The following is a 17016-nucleotide window of genomic DNA, read 5'->3' on the forward strand; positions in this document are numbered from 1 at the left end:
AATCCGAGCCAAGATTTTCATGCAGGAAATTTGGCTACGGGAGCTAGGCTGGGATCAGCCACTCCCCACCGACCTGGTGACCAAGTGGCAAGAGTTCTTGAAAGGGTATCCGACCCTGAGGGAAATTCGTATTCCGAGATGGGTGCGTTTCCATCCTGCTGCCAAGGTGCAGTACCATGCGTTTTGCGATGCGTCGCAGGACGCATATGGGGCTTCTATTTTCGTCCGAGTCGAAACGGCTGACGGCTGTTGTGCCCATTTGCTGGCATCAAGACCAGAGTCGCTCCTGTCAGGTCCATCTCCATACCCCGCCTGGAGTTGTGCGGAGCAGTGCTGCTCACTGAGCTAGCAGCATCAGTAATTTCCGAATTGCCTCCTAAAGCTTATGAGATTTTTTATTGGACCGCCTCTACCATAGTTCTTGCATGGCTAGGCAAGCCAGCATGCACCTGGACGACATTCGTGGCCAACAGGGTCGCAAAGATCGAACAGCGCACCAACGAAAGCAAATGGGGCCATGTACGATCCGAAGACAATCCTTCTGATCTGGCAAGCCGGGGCGTCTCGCCCCAAGAGCTTAAGGACAGCACACTTTGGTGGCACGGGCCGGCTTGGCTGCCACTCAAGCAGGAGCAGTGGCCGAGTCAACCACTGCTTAATCCGGAAACCAAGATGGAGCAACGGCCTATCGAATGTCACAGTGCCACAGTGCCGCCAGCAGTGGATATCCTAGAGCGTTTTTCAACCTTCGACAGGGCGCTGCGGGTTCTAGCATACGTGATCCGTTTTGCGAAAAATTGCAAAAAGGAAGATATACCCCCATCGTCAGCACTCACTTCGGCGGAGTTGTCCGACGTGCAAGAGCGGTTAATCGTGTTCACTCAACAGAACGAGTTTCCCGTCGAATATAAGGCTTTAAGTAACAAGCTGCAAATTCCATCCTCAAGTACAATTTCTAACCTAAACCCCTTTCTTGACAGAAAGGGGGTCTTGGAGCTAGCGGCCGTTTACAAGCATCTGACATGCTCAGTTATGATGAAAAACATCCTATCATCATCCCAGCGCGATGTAGGTTCGCGAAACTACAAGCCCTGTTTACCCATCGCATATCCTTGCATGGGGGGAATCAGTTAATGGTGAGACTGATTCGGTCTAAATTCTGGATTCCTAAGCTTCAGAGATCGGTGAAACAAACAATTCACTCGTGCCGAGTTTGTGTCATCCACAAGAAGAACCTGCAGAGGCAGTTGATGAGGGAATTGCCCCGGGCGAGATCCTCTTTCTCGAGGCCATTCACTCATACAGGCATGGATTTCGCGGGGCCATTTGACATCAAGAGTTATGTCGGTCGAGCCTGCAAAATCACAAAGGGATACGTCTGCGTTTTTGTTTGCTTCAGTACCATGGCCATCCATCTCGAAGCGACGTCCGACTTGACGACAGAGACATTTTTAGATGCCTTTTCTCTTTTTTCTGCTCGCCGTGGGTGTCCACAACATGTCTACTCTGACAACGGGAAAACGTTTGTCGGAGCCTCTACGTCCTTATCCAGAGACTTTATGGAGTCAACCAGAACACTGATCCTCTCCAAACACAGCCTTCAGAACTTGGCCTGGCATTTCAACCCTCCTGGCGCGCCTCACATGGGAGGGCTCTGGGAGGCGGGTGTGAAAAGTTTCAAGGCTTACTTCTACAAGTACACAGCAGCAGGGAAGTACCCCTTCGAAGAACTGGCTACCCTCCTTGCGAAAATTGAGGCCTGTTTAAACTCCAGGCCTATTTCGCCAATGTCCGAAGATCCCACTGACCTTGTGGCTCTTAGCCCCGGACATTTTCTAATCGATGGACCACTTCTTGCGGTATCGGAGCCTCTGATTGAGGAAAATCCTATTTCCATCATCAATCGGTGGCGAAGGTTGAAGGCCCTGCATCAGCAGTTCTGTGTGCGTTGGAAGGAGGAATATCTGAAGGAGCTCCACAAAAGGAACAAATGGAAGTTCCCATCGCGAGATCTCCAAGCGGGAGACATGGTTGTGATCAAGGAGGAGAGCTTGCCAGCCAACGAATGGCGGCTTGGGCGTATCCAGTTGGTATGTCCGGGCGCCGACGGCAAGGTCAGAGTTGCAGACGTGCTTACAGCACGGGGCGTCATCCGACGGCCAGTGGCGAAAATGATTCGCCTCCCAATGGATGGCCCCATTGACCATAGTGACTCCTCAATAGATTAGTCCTTCCAATTGACATGTACTAGTCCTAAGTTGTGTCATCCAACGTCGTCGTTCCGTCCACGTGTCTTGTTCATCCTCATCCATAACACTTCATTTTCATATTTATCCATCTCTCTTTTTAACTTAGATCCGTGTATACAATGGCTCCAACGACTCACCAAAATCCTCGTCGCTCATCAGGGAGCAATGTATACAGATGCCGAGTCTGCAGGGGAGTCCACGCTCTGAGGGTTTGCCAACGGTTTCTTCAACTGCCATCGGTGAAGCGGCTCCGCGTGGTACTAATTAACAAGTTCTGCGCGAACCGTCTGGCACACGAGCAACGGGTGTGCTCCAAGATGAGCAAGCAGCTTCTGATGCTGGTGGACGAGCAGATGCAGACACGAACGCCGGGGCAATCGCTGGATCCGAAGGTGCAAGACATGTTTCAGAATGTCACATTGGCGGATGACCGGTGGTTCCACCCATCTCTAGTGTCGGTTGTGCTTGGGGCGGATGTCTACGCTGACCTGATGCCCCGGGTATCCTCCCGGGTCAGGACGGCTTGCCAATGGCACAACACACGACGCTGGGATGGATCCTTTCCGGACGATGCTCCCTCTCGTAGATCGCAAGTATGCCTCTTGCGCGGGGGTGGGGGGAATGTTCATGCTGCACAAGGGGCAATATCGCCAGGGGAGCATCACTGCGGACATATGTACCTGTCGCCATATTTATTGTTCTTTTCTTTTGGCACTCTAAGAATAAAACTCAAAGAAGACGGATCAACGGATCGTCATCCAGTCAACCCATCGAAATCTGCTTTCTTTTTATTGGGAATCTTTTGGAATCGTACTGCCACGGCCCCCGACAGCTTCAATAGTAAAAAACATTGAAAGTGGTGGTGATGGTGAGAGTAAACATCCGCGTCTCAGCTCACTGCTACCAAACGCGATTAGAGCTTTGGTGGTAGGTCCGTCCAATAGCGGAAAAACTAATGTGATGATTGCCTAATCGAGGACACAAACGGCCTGAAATTCGAAAATATTTACGTGTATTCAAAGAGTTATCTACCGAAATATGAGCATTAGGAAAAACTTGTAAAACCAATACGAGGAATGGGATATTATACATTTTCAGCGAATGACAGCGTTTTGTCACCAAAGGAAGCTAAAAACAATTCCATCATGGTGTTTGATGACGTAGCGTGTGAAAAGCAAACTGCTATTCGAAATTATTTTTGTATGGGGCGACATAGAAATATTGATTCATTCTATTTTTGTCAAACGTATACACATATTCCAAAACATTTAATACGAGATAATGCAAATTTTATTATAATGTTTAAGCAGAACGATATGAACCTTCGTCACATATATGGAGATCATGTTCATTTTGATATGAATTTTGAAACATTCATGGAAATTTCACGAAAGTGTTGGGACGATAAATTTGGATTTCTTGTATTCTCTAAAGACGATGATGTTTGTATGAGTGTTTGTTAGTGTGAGTAGGCTTCGATGCCTGACAAAATAGCACATAAACTAATTGCCTTGTTTGTGTCGCACCCAGCACTTGAACTAGGTGGACTGCAGTTGGAGGAGTAAAGATCTTTTCGACGTGAAGATGATTACTGACTTTATTGCTTGAAACTTAACGATATTTAAAGCTAACAAATGTGCTTGCATTTACGAATATTAATGATAAAGAGCTTCTGGTGTACCTCTCAAGACATAGCATTGACATTATGCTTGTGTCTGAGACCTTCCTTAAACACGGAGTATTCTTCAACATTCCTGGGTACTTCCTCCATAGAGCTGACTTCCCTGGTGCTGTAACCAGAGGTGAAGCTGCGATTTTGGTCAGAAGTGGACTGACCTACTTTCAGCACAACCCGATACGCCTGGGATTGGCACAGATGGCGATGATCACTCTCAACTCGCCTTTTGGAGATCTGGATGTGGCAGCGGTCTACCTTCCCCCTCGCCCAACCTGGACATGTGATGGATTTGAGGCTCTGCTTAACCTTTGTGGAGATAAAGCCATCTTAGGAGGAGACTTCAACGCCAAGCACCGCAACTGGGGCAACTTCCGAGCTGACAGGCGAGGCACAATGCTGGTTGAGGCCCTGGATAACACGAACACACAAATCCTGGCCACTGGCAGACCTACGTGCTTTCCCTGCAACGGCAGAACCCCTTCTGCTCTGGATTTCGCCCTACTTAAAGGACTCCATGGACGTCGGCTGACTATTAATGAATCCTTTGAGCTTAGCTCGGATCATATCCCACTCATAGTCAACCTACACCTGCCAGGAAGCGCTTATGTGCCAAGAAGGACGCTCCTGCCCCCCGGATCTGACGTCAGGATGTTTAAAAGAACCTTGGAGGACTCAATACACCTGCATATGGAGATTAACTCTGCCGAGGACGTAGATGACGCTGCCATACTTCTGGAGGATAAAATCAAGGCTGCAGCAGAGCTCGCAATGCCCCCTGATGGAAACCGCCACTCTGTGCCCCGCCTTTCTCTACCACCGGACATCAGGGCACTGATTGACACCAAACACAGGCTCAGGAGGGAATACTCCAGGACGCATGAAGCCAGGGTGCTGAGGGTGTACCGAAGACTGGCACACCGTTTCAGGAAGCTGCTGAGACTTCTACGCCAGGAGCGCATTGACAAGGAGCTCCAGGAGGCAACACCAGACAGGGACACGGACTACGCGCTTTGGAAACTTGCCGGGCAGAGTAAAAGGCAAGTAACCCCCAAGTTTCCTGTGAGAAAAGCGGATGGAAATTGGGCAAAGTCACCACAGGACCGAGCGGAAGCCTTCGCCGAAAGTCTGGAGGAGCGATTTACCCCTTTCGCAACATCCTCTCAGGAAAGGACGGAAAAGGTCCGTGCTTCTCTAGAAATACCTCACCAAATGACGCCTCCCATTTCACCGATCCTGCTTCCAGAAGTGCGGGCCAGGATCAGGAAGTTGAAGAACTGGAAGTCGCCAGGAGCGGATGGCATCACCAATAGAGTTGCTAAATTCCTTCCGGTTAAGGCACTCCTCTTCCTGGTCCTGGTATACAATGCTGCTTTAAGACTCGGACACTTCCCGCTCTCCTGGAAAAACGCAAACGTGGTAATGATCCACAAAAAGGGGAAATGCTGCAACAACGTAGCCAGCTACAGGCCGATCAGCCTCCTTCCCACGTTTGCCAAGGTGTTCGAGAGGTGCATACTTGACAGGATCCAGAGGCTACCTGAAGTCATCGAGGCGATACCAAGACACCAGTTCGGATTTCTGAAAGGACATGGTACTCCTGAACAGCTCCACCGAGTCGTAGATTTTATTGTCGAGGGGTACCAAAGGAACCAGTATGTCGTGGCTGCATTTCTCGATATTCAGCAGGCTTTCGACAGGGTCTGGCACGAGGGACTTCTGTCCAAGATCAAAGAGCTCCTGCCACCACAGCTCTTTGAGATCATCTGCAGCTACCTCAAGGATAGGAGCTTCCAGGTGGTGCAGGATGGAGTTGCCTCCTCCACCAGGAATATCAGAGCTGGTGTCCCTCAAGGAAGCGTATTAGGACCCACGCTCTACAATCTATTCGCTCATGATGCCCCGCTTCATCTAAGCTCTGAGCGCGCGTGTGCTGCTACATATGCAGACGACACCGCAGTAATGGCTAGATCCAGCTGCATCTATAGTGCCACTGATAAACTTCAGATTCTCCTCAAGAGGTTTGAAAACTGGGCCTGTAGGTGGAATGTGGCCATCAATACGGAGAAGTGTGCGGTGGTCACATACACCCTGAAGCGAAGCACATGCCCAGGTGTCTTCCTTCACGGCCAGCTTCTGCCACAACTTGTGGAACACACATACCTGGGACTGGTGCTTGATAAGAGACTGACGTTCAGCACACATATCAAGCAGATTAGGGCCAAATTGGAAAACACTGCCAGGCGCATTAGCTGGCTCACAGGCCCTAAATCGAAGCTGAGCCTTAGGTGCAAGACTCGCCTGTATCAGTCCCTACTGGCACCGATTTGGCAATACGGTGTGGCTGTATATGGCACTGCAGCCAGATCGCATCTGCGAAGGATACAAGCCTTCCAAGGCAGATTCCTAAGGCGTATTACAGGTGCTGAGTGGTATATCAGGAACCGGGATATACGGACAGAGCTACATGTCCCTGCTGTGGGAGACTCCATAAACACCATTGCCGCCCGACACCGAACCAGGTTAATTCGACACCCCAACCCGCTGGCGAGAGCACTGCCAGCTGCAAGAGGAAGACGACGACTTAGGAGAGTCATCATACGGGAGCTGCCCACCCGGCGAATAACCTAGTTAAATATTTTTTTGAATTGTTTCCTCTGCTACATGTTATTGAACCAATGATTGAATAGTAGATATTAAGCTTAAAGCAGCAAAGCTTATAAAACCAATAAATATTATGCGAAAAAAAAAAAAAAAAAAAAGAAAATGATAAAGAATAATGTAGGTTGCTAGTGCATGCGGAAAAAAATATGCTTCTGGTTACAAATATTGATGTGCAAGAATAATGTAGGTTGTAATGGTATATGCGGAATGGGGCTATTGCTCCATCCCACTTCATCGCGTCAGCAGAATCTACATATGCGCTTGACCCGGTAATCTATACTTTATTTTGGTCGCATATGAGATTGCTGCGACTGACGAATTACAGATTATGTAATGTTATGATTATGAATTATATATATATTGCAGCGACTGAACATTCTCCCGGCCGTTGAACGGGTGTTCAACCTTCAGTGATGTCGAACGAAAAACTCCGTGGGGTAGATTCGGGTGCTGGCTGTTCACTTGTTGTCCGGGGATTGGGGCTGCATTGTGGTGTTCTCCAATTGATTCGTCGATATCGTAGACTCAGGGTCACGACCAGTAGTATTGATATTGATAGTGCCACATATGCGGCTACGTGATGATGGTGTACAGCGCTGACTTGATTTTCGTACTTCGCATTCTTTAGTTTGGTGAGTTGTTGTTGTAGGGCATCTAATTCGCATCTAATTCGGCGTCGGTTTTACTCGGTTGTTGAGTCATCGACTGGTTTCAGTGTCTCTTCTATTCTAATCTTGTTGATGTTGCCAAAGGTGCCACCTTCTTCTTCTGTGTTGCCATTTTATCCGTTGCCGTTGTATCTTCGATGGAACTGTGCGGACGTTTGACGGCTGTTTCTTCTTTTAACAGTGGCGCGAGACGAGTTACTGACCGTTTGAAGATCCCAGATGCAGTCTTTACATCTACTACTCGGACATGGTTGTCCTTACCGGGCTAAGTCTTCACTATTCGTCCCATTGACCAACCCATCACAGGCACGTTGTCTTCCTTGACTGGCACAAGTAGTCCCTCGTTCACGTTTTGTGATGCGGTTTTCCCCTTGTTGCGCATCTGAAGCTCTTGTAGATACTCCATAGACCATTGGTCCCAGAACATTTGCTTTAATCTGGACACTAATTCCCATCTCTTCACCAACGTTTTCCCTGGTGAGGCTAGATTTGCATCGGGAGCGGCGGTCAACGGTTCACCAATCAAAAAATGGCCAGGAGTGAGAGCTGATGTATCTGTTGGATCAGATGACATCAGTGTCAGCGGTCGGGAAGTGAGGATTGCTTCGACTTCCACGACTACGGTGTTAAGCTCCTCAAATGTTAATGAAGCTGTGGCTGTGACTGATACTAGCAGCCGCTTCGCAGATTTCACCGCAGCTTCCCAAAGCCCGTCAAACGATGGTGCTCGGGGCGGTATGAACTTAAACACCACTTGCTTTTTATTGCAATGGTTTATAATCTGTTCTTGAGCCTTGTCGGTGAATATAGCTCCCTCTAGGGCCTTCAATTGATTATTGGCACCGACAAAGTTTGTTGCGTTGTCACAGTGAATAGTCTGACATTTTCCGCGTCGACCCAAAAATCGTCGAAGTGCAGCTAAAAATGCATCTGTTGTCAAATCACTTACTAACTCCAGATGAACTGCCTTTGTTGCAAAACAGCAGAAGACTGCAATGTAAGCCTTATCAGGTCTTTTTCCACGTAGTTTGTGATGAATCCAAATTGGTCCACAGTAGTCAACACCAGAGTTAAAGAATGGCCGAGCTTGTGTTACTCGGTCTGCTGGTAGGTTGCCCATGATTTGTTGCATCAACTTGGGCCGTGCCTTTGTACATCTGACACAGCTGTGAATTATGCTTCTTGCCATTGTTTTATCATTGAGAATCCAATATTGTTGTCTGGCAATGGCTCTTAGAGCTTGAGCCCCGCAATGCATGTTCTCTTCATGCATCTCTCGCAGTAGCATTTTCACAAGTGGATCGTTGTATGGAAGCAAAATTTGATGCTTCGCGCTATATGAAAGGCTAGATTCTTCTAATCTACCTCCGACTCTGATCAGTCCGTCGTTTCCGATTATAAGACACAGGGAGACAATCGAGCTCCTTTTGTCCACCGTTTTGTGGATCCGGAGTTGTTTGTATTTAGCACTAAAATCAGTTTGCTGGACAGTCCGCAGAATGATGGTCCTTGCATTGGTTAACTCACCGACACACAATGTAGTTGTGGGTGATCTGTTTTTCTTGTTACAGAAACGCATCATATATGCTACAATACGTTGTAGCTTATTGAAGGAGTTGCTGTGGTTGCACTTGTAGAGTACACTGCCAATTTTGTTTTGACATGTTGGCAATCTTATGTGATTGAGCCTGCGTTCTAGATCGCTTGGGGTGGTAGTTGGTACCTGAGCCCACTTGTCGCGAGAGCCATGAAGAAGCAGAGGTCCATATAGCCATAGATTGTGTTCTGCTAACTTGCTGGCGGCAATTCCTTTTGATAGTACATCTGCTGGATTGTTAGCTGATGACACGTGACACCACTGAGATTGGTCTGAAACAGCTTGGATTTTTGCGATTCGATTTGCCACAAACGTGTGATATGATGATGCTGATGCGTTTATCCAGGACAGCACCACAGTCGAATCTGACCATAAGTATCCAGGTATCTTATCGTTTGGTATACGTAAATCTTTCCTCACCCTGTGGGTTAGCTCCGCTCCCAAGACTGCGGCGCATAGTTCCAGGCGAGGCAACGTCTCTTTTGCTGTCGGCGCTACTCTTGACTTTGAGCACAGTAGCCGAACAGACACTTGATTGTTCTTAGATGTTGCTCGGACATAGATTGCTGCTCCGTATGCCCGCTCTGACGCATCGACAAACGTGTGAATTTCCTGATTAATGGGCACCTTTCCGTCAAAGATGTGCCGTGGAATTTGTAAATTGTTCAATTCTTGTAGATCAGCACGATAATTTTTCCACTCAGTTTGCAGCAGTTGAGGAAGCTCCTCGTCCCAGCCCATCTTCAGCTCCCACAGGCTTTGCATGAATATCTTAGCCTTTACCACAACAGGAGCGAATAGTCCTAGTGGATCGAAAATTTGTGACGCCTCCGAGCTCACCACTCGTTTGGTGATGGTTGACGCTTCACTTTTTTGGGATCGCCCACATAGCTGATCCTTATTTGGTACCCAGATCAAACCCAATGTTTTCACACTGTAGTGTTGAAGGGTTTCGTCTAATTTGACGTGGTTGACTATGTCTTCCTTTGGAATTTGTGCGAGAACTTCGTCATTGTTGGAGCACCACTTTCGGAGCTTGAATCCGGCTGGTAGCAGTATTTTGTTTAGCTCTTGTTGAATCTGAACTGCTTCTGGGATGCTATTTGCTCCTGTGAGACAGTCGTCAACATAAAAATCATGCTTGAGCACAGATGCTCCAAGCGGTAAATTCTTCTTGGTTTTCTCAGCCAAGTAATCCAAGCATTTTGTAGCTAGAAATGGAGCTGATGTTGTACCGTATTGATGAAATTGATGATCAGGGTGTATCCATACCTGGCGATACATTTTCTCTATATCGGCTGTGAACACGTACTTGTGAGTGCGGATCCGTAGCAAGATTGCAAACAGTTCGCTCTGTACGGTGGGTCCAGCATACAAAATATCATTTAACGACTTGTTGCTGGTGGTCTTGCAGGAAGCATCGAACACTACCCGAAGTTTTGTCGTGCTGCTTTCAGGTTTTAGCACACAGTGGTGCGGGATAAAGTAGTGATCCGTAGGTATCCTTGTGGGAGGCACTTCTTTCATGTGTCCAAGGCTTTCATACTCGTCCATAAAATCTACGTAACCTCTTCAGACTTCAGGTGATGTTCTGCGCTCTAGTGCCAGGAACCTGTTAGTTGCAGTTTTCTGCGATGCCCCCAGGGCTGATGATTGTTCAGAAAAAGGAAGTTTTACTATGAACCTTCCATCTGCTGCGAATTGGAGATTTCCTAGGAAGTGTCTTTCGCAATGAGCCTCTATCGGTGATTTTGGTTTCTCTTCCGTTTCTAGGTTTTCCAAAGTCCAGAAACGTTCCAAAAGCGTGTCGATTTGGTCCTCTGTGGTTACAGGCGCGCAAATTGCTGCTTGGCTGTTTTCTGCAGATACTTTTCCGGCGACAATCCAACCAAGTTTAGTATTTTGTAGGACCGGGCCGCCTGGTTTTAACATCATCTGGTTTGGCAGTAGTAACGAATAGTAGTGCTCAGCTCCGATAAGCATGTCAATCTTTCCTGGCTTATCAAAGTTTGCATCTGCCAAAGCGATGTTTTGAGGGAGTAGTAGATTTGTAGGATCTAGCTGATGAGCCGGTTGATCAGCTATAATGTGTGGTAACACAAAAGCCTCGACTTGCTGAGTAAAGTCGTTGTGCATTGATTTCATTTGCACATTCACTCTAGCTCGACTAGTCTTAGGATTGCCTCCAATACCTTCGATACGTAATGAAGTACCGTGGAGCCTTAATGATAGCTTTGAAGCCATTCGTTCAGAGATCAAGTTTATTTGCGTTCCTGAATCAAGCAGAGCTCTAAAAGTGGCCACCTGACCATTGCTTGCTTTTACTGATACCTTGACTGTGACCAGCAGATTGTAACTCTTGTTACTTGCTGCCCCTACAGAAGGTGAATGTGGTTCAGTTGCTGCACCTGATGAAGTTTCAAGATGCACCAAAGTATGGTGTTTTTTATCGCATTTAAAACACAAACGGCCTCGGCATTTCTTTGCCTTGTGGTCGCTGCTGAAGCAGTTGACACACATTCGTTGTTTTTGAACCCAATTAAGTCGTTCGGGTATTGGTTTATTACGGAAGTCATCACATTTGTATAGCCAATGATTCCGTTTGCAAAATGGACAGCTTGGTAATTTTCCAGCGCTGGCAGAAGAGCATGTTGGTCCCTTCTGAACCCTTTTTGCTTGCTGACTTCTTTTTCCTGTTCCCAGTACGCGAATTCTTTGGTCGAGGAAGTTAAGTATTGTGTCGAGACCTTGCAGTTGTCGAGAACCATCCAACGACTGTTCGTACAAGGCTCTATTAGCAATATCGAATTTTTGCTTAATGATAGCAATCAATATTGTATCCCAGCTGGATACATCGATTCCTAGTCCCCTTAATGATGCCAGGGACTCGGTAGTTGTTATATGCAACTCTTTCAGTGATTTCGGATCGTCACTATTTGTGTGGTGTTGCAAGAGACGATTAAGAATCGTGTCGGCTACGTGTCGGGGATTGTTGTATTCGTCAACCAATATGCCCCATGCGCTTGTGTAGTTTTCTTGTTTTAGATCGATGTGTCTTATCAATCTCTCTGCCTCTCCAGTTACGGTGGTTTTTAGATACCACATTTTCCATACTGTCGGCATGTTGGTGTCATGGACCATGCATTTGAATAAATCAAAAAACTGCGTCCATTTGAGTAGATCCCCATCGAATTTGGGGATGCTAACTCTGGGCAAGTGTACATCTTCATTCCTCGATGCATTAGTTTTTGCCCCTAATACCTTTTGGATGTCCCTTTCCAGTCGGAGAAATGACTGCATGTCGTTTCCTCCCTTGACCGGGTCTTCGTGTTCTTCATGAACAGCGAAGTGGATCTCTTGAACTTGTGACCATAGTGATTTTATCAAATCACTTGTAATGGTTTTTCCAGTCTCTAAAAATTCTTTCAGAGCCCGATGGATAGAGTCTGATATGGCTCTTTGTCGGCGACATGCCGACATGAGTTTGCCCACAGGCTGCTGTATGCTTGCAGCGTCTGCGTTTCCTTGGGCATGGCTCGTAGTTTGAGCCATTACGTCAGTTCTGGCGCTTCGATACTTGTCGTAGGAGTCACGACAGTCTTTGTAAAACCTTAGATATTCCGAGGTTCTATATTTCTCCAGAACATTACGGTCATTTTCCGCAAATCGATTCCACGCTTCATCGATTGCGGCCAACTTAGATTGAAAGTATGTTGGGTTTTGTGTTCTCTCCGCAGAATCTTTCTTGAAATTGCGGATCAGTTTTGAGATCTCTTGACTGATCTCTTCCTGCAAGTCTAACGCCTCTGTGGCTGCTTGCTCCTCCACGCTAGTCATAATGAAAAGTGCTATATTCTTGACCCGTTGGGAGTGTTTTATTCGCTTTTTAAGCTGGATACGCTCCTATTTGCAACCGTTTAGTGGTCTACAAAATTAGCACTTGTTCAATTGACTTGGAGAACACACTAGACTCTAAGTTCTAGTGGAAGGATGTTTTCAAAGGATGCCCAGGATTGTTCCAAGAGTTGGGGAACTTGACTCGTGGGACTTGAATTGTCCTTAGGACTTGATCGTCAGGACCTGAATTGTCCTTAGGATTTGATTGTTAGGACGTGAATTGTCGTCAGGACGTGAATTGTCGTCAGGACGTGAATTGTCGGCAGGACATCAAGACGTGAATTGTCGGCAGGACGTGAACTATCGGGGTCACCAAAATGTTTGTATGAGTGTTTGTTAGTGTGAGTTGGCTTCGATGCCTGGCAAAATAGCACATAAACTAATTGCCTTGTTTGTGTCGCACCCAGCACTTGAACTAGGTGGACTGCAGTTGGAGGAGTAAAGATCTCTTTGAGTTACAGATGATTACTGACTTTATTGATTCAAACTTAACGATATTTATAGCTAACAAATGTGCTTGCATTTACGAATATTAATGATAAAGAATAATGTAAGTTGCTAGTGCATGCGGAAACAAATATTCTTCTGGTTACAAATATTGATGTGCAAGAATAATGTAGGTGATAATGGTATATGCAGAATGAGGCTATTGCTCCATCCCCTTTCATCGCGTCAGCAGAATCTACATATGCGCTTGACCTGGTAAAAGATACTTTATTTTGGCAGCATATGAGAGTGCTGCGACTGACGAATTACAGATTATGTATTGTTATGATTATGAATTATATATATATTGCAGCGAATGAACAGATGATAGGAAAGCTGGACGATATAGAAAAGGATTTGACCAATTTATTATCTATATATATAAAAATCAATTGCTGTTCATTAGTCTCGCTAAAACTCGAGAATGGCTGAACGGATTTATCTTATCTTGGTCTTGAATTATTCGTGGAGGTCTAGGGAAGGTTTAAAAGGTGAGAAAAATTCGAATAATTGCCGGGAAAATCCTCAAAACAGTATTTTTCTATTTCCCATACAAACGTTTTCTAAATAAAATGGAGAGTCAATTTGTAATTTATTACCGCTGTATAAAGTTCAAATTCGCATGCGCGTTGGAGGATCTAATATCGCGTTCCGAAACTCAACAAAAGTGAAAGTGAATCGCGAACGCGACAAAATTGCATAGTCTCACAGCTTCATATAGCTTCGAGAAAATTAATTTTAGCTAACTTCAGTTGTTAATCTGTCTTTTGTTTTTAATAAGACTATATAGAAATCGAAAGATAAATCTTAAGTTTTGTCACAAACGTTAAATTATAAATCTTAAGTTAAATTTCTGAACGCAATCATAATATTTGACATTAGATTTGACAACCAACTAATATGTCAATCCATCCTGTCTGTCGCTTTTCAGTCAGAATGGCAGTTTCGGCAGGACAAGGAGGAATCTTCTTTTTTATGCACTCCTCCGAAACGGCTTTACCGATTCTCATGAAATTTAGTGTGCTTATGCAGTTTGGTTCAACTTGAGAGATAGGATAGCTAAGATCTTTAACATCATGGCAGTTTCGGCAGGACAAGGAGGAATCTTATTTTTTTATGCACTCCTCCGAAACGGCTTTACCAATTCTCATGAAATTTAGTGCGCTTATGCAGTTTGGTTCAACTTGAGAGTTAGGATAGCTAATCATGGCAGTTTCGGCAGGACAAGGAGGAATCTTCTTTTTTATGCACTCCTTCGAAACGGCTTTACCGATTCTCATGAAATTTAGTGTGCTTATGCAGTTTGGTTCAACTTGATAGATAGGATAGCTAAGATTTTTTACATCATGGCAGTTTCGGCAGGACAAGGAGGAATCTTATTTTTTTATGCACTCCTCCGAAACGGCTTTACCAATTCTCATGAAATTTAGTGCGCTTATGCAGTTTGGTTCAACTTGAGAGTTAGGATAGCTAATCATGGCAGTTTCGGCAGGACAAGGAGGAATCTTCTTTTTTATGCACTCCTTCGAAACGGCTTTACCGATTCTTATGGAATTTAGTGTGCTTATGCAGTTTGGTTCAACTTGAGAGATAGGATAGCTAAGATCTTTTACATCATGGCAGTTTCGGCAGAACAAGGAGGAATCTTCTTTTTTTATGCACTCCTCCGAAACGGCTTTACCGATTCTTATGGAATTTAGTGTGCTTATGCAGTTTGGTTCAACTTGAGAGATAGGATAGCTAAGATCTTTTACATCATGGCAGTTTCGGCAGGACAAGGAGGAATCTTAATTTTTATGCACTCCTCCGAAACGTTTTTACCGATTCTCATGAAATTTAGTGTGCTTATGCAGTTTGGTTCAACTTGAGAGATAGGATAGCTAAGATCTTTTACATCATGGCAGTTTCGGCAGAACAAGGAGGAATCTTCTTTTTTTATGCACTCCTCCGAAACGGCTTTACCGATTCTTATGGAATTTAGTGTGCTTATTTAACCAAATCTTTATGCTTTGCTCGGGCTATTTTGTTGATGAGTTTGCACCAAATTGGTTGAGCGGTTCTTCACGTATTACATATTTTGTAATAAATTATTTCAATAAATCGCATTTTGTCAGATTGTCTTTTCTTTTATTGTCATTTGTCATTCATAATTATTGTTTTGTGTTTATAAGTGGTGAGTCTCTAAATTCTCATTTGAAATACATTAAGAAGGTAAGATATTAATTTCAGCAAAATGCCACCGAAAAGATCGAATCTCAACAACGTAAGCAGCAGAGTGGCACGACGCAGACGTTTCGAAAGAGCTCATCAGTTGCCAGAACAAGTCAATACAAGAAATAGAGCTCAAAGAATTAGGACAGCAGAAGGTCGTGCACAAGAATCCCAGGAACAGCGTAGCGAACGTCTGCAGCAGAATATTACGAGAATCAGGGCGGCTCGAGATAGAAACATAGATATGTATAGTACGAGCACAAGTACGACAAAGGCAGCGGAACAGTCGCTCATTAGTTCGTACATCATTCGTTCGTCTTGCTTTTGAATATGCACCAGATATTAACTACTTTGCGCATTCAAAAATTGCTATCGGTGGAATGGACAAAGTATGTCAATATTGTCAGGCGTTTAAATTTCGGAATGAAACTGCCGGTATGTGCTGCGCAGCAGGAAAAGTCGTTTTGCAACCTCTACTTGCTCCGCCAGAACCTTTATTATCCCTTCTTGCTGGAAATTCAAATGACTCAAAATTATTTTTGCGTAAAATACGCAAATTTAATAGTTGCTTCCAAATGACGTCATTTGGGGCCACTAAAATTTGTGAACTTGCATCCGATGGACGTAATTTTGAAACTACATTCAAAATACAAGGCCAGATGTACCACAAAATTGGATTATTGATGCCTGATGATAATCCGAAATTTCTTCAAATTTATTTTATGGGCAATTGTGAAGAGCGCGTAACGACCCGATGCCAGTATCCTTTTATTGAACAAGCAGAGGAAGCGGTTTAGGAGTCTATAGCGAACAAACATAGTGACAGGAGATTTTTATATATTAAGATTACTGTTGAAGGTTTAATATTTTATTTACTGACAACTCTGTAATATGCTCATTGTTTCCGTATTGTTTCCTACAAATAATATGCATGACAAAACAGTGTTTGCCGGGTCAACTATAATTAGTACGGGCCCAGCAAAGCGGGTCGGGTCTGCTAGTACTTGAATAAATAATAATGATAATATAAATATAATAATATTATTGGGAATAAAGTCAGTTCAGACTCAAGCATCATAATGACTACATCATTGACAATAGCTCTAAATGGCAATACATCTGTACTTAGCGAGAATTTTTTCCCACAAATTGAGCTAAAACGTAATTATGAATGTGCTCTAATTGATTTTTATACATTCAATTCTATACCGAATGTTGATAAGGGGAACAACTTATTTCATATTGGGAACAAAGTCATTGAAATACCAATTGGCTCATATGAGTTTGAGGATATTTCAAAATATATTATTAATAAGCTCAAGGAGTATGAGCTTCAAGACAGTATAAAAATAGAGTGTAATATCAACACTTCACAAGTTCAAGTTATTACTAACAAGAAAGGAAGCTAACTTCGGCACGCCGAAGTTTGTATACCCTTGCAGATTGGTTTTGATGTTTATATTATAGATATAAATGTTGAAAACACTCACAAAACAGAGTTTCATTACAGTTTACCTAAACTTATTATGTTTACAGTTTGACAGTTACAGTTTTACATTCCCAGCTTTA

The 17016-nt window shown here is 44.6% G+C and overlaps 1 protein-coding gene across 1 annotated transcript; it reads left to right on the forward strand.

Moving 5' to 3' along the window:
• Window positions 1-19: 19 nt before the first annotated feature.
• LOC121502197 (uncharacterized) lies at window positions 20-2517 on the forward strand. The gene is made up of 4 exons (XM_041775201.1): window positions 20-320; window positions 419-1068; window positions 1179-2114; window positions 2356-2517. The coding sequence occupies exons 1-4, from the start codon at window positions 20-22 to the stop codon at window positions 2515-2517; spliced, it is 2049 nt and encodes a 682-aa protein (XP_041631135.1).
• Window positions 2518-17016: the final 14499 nt, after the last annotated feature.

This window comes from Drosophila kikkawai, chromosome X, assembly GCF_030179895.1.
Source record: "Drosophila kikkawai strain 14028-0561.14 chromosome X, DkikHiC1v2, whole genome shotgun sequence".
Classification (NCBI taxonomy): Eukaryota; Metazoa; Arthropoda; class Insecta; order Diptera; family Drosophilidae; genus Drosophila; species Drosophila kikkawai.

Coding starts and splice junctions, on each gene's coding strand:
- LOC121502197 (XM_041775201.1), top strand. CDS start 20: ATGCAGGAAATTTGGCTACGGGAGCTAGGCTGGGATCAGCCACTCCCC. Junction 321..418: donor TCCATACCCCGCCTGGAGTT/GTGCGGAGCAGT, acceptor CCTCTACCATAG/TTCTTGCATGGCTAGGCAAG. Junction 2,115..2,355: donor GTCCGGGCGCCGACGGCAAG/GTCAGAGTTGCA, acceptor TTTTTAACTTAG/ATCCGTGTATACAATGGCTC.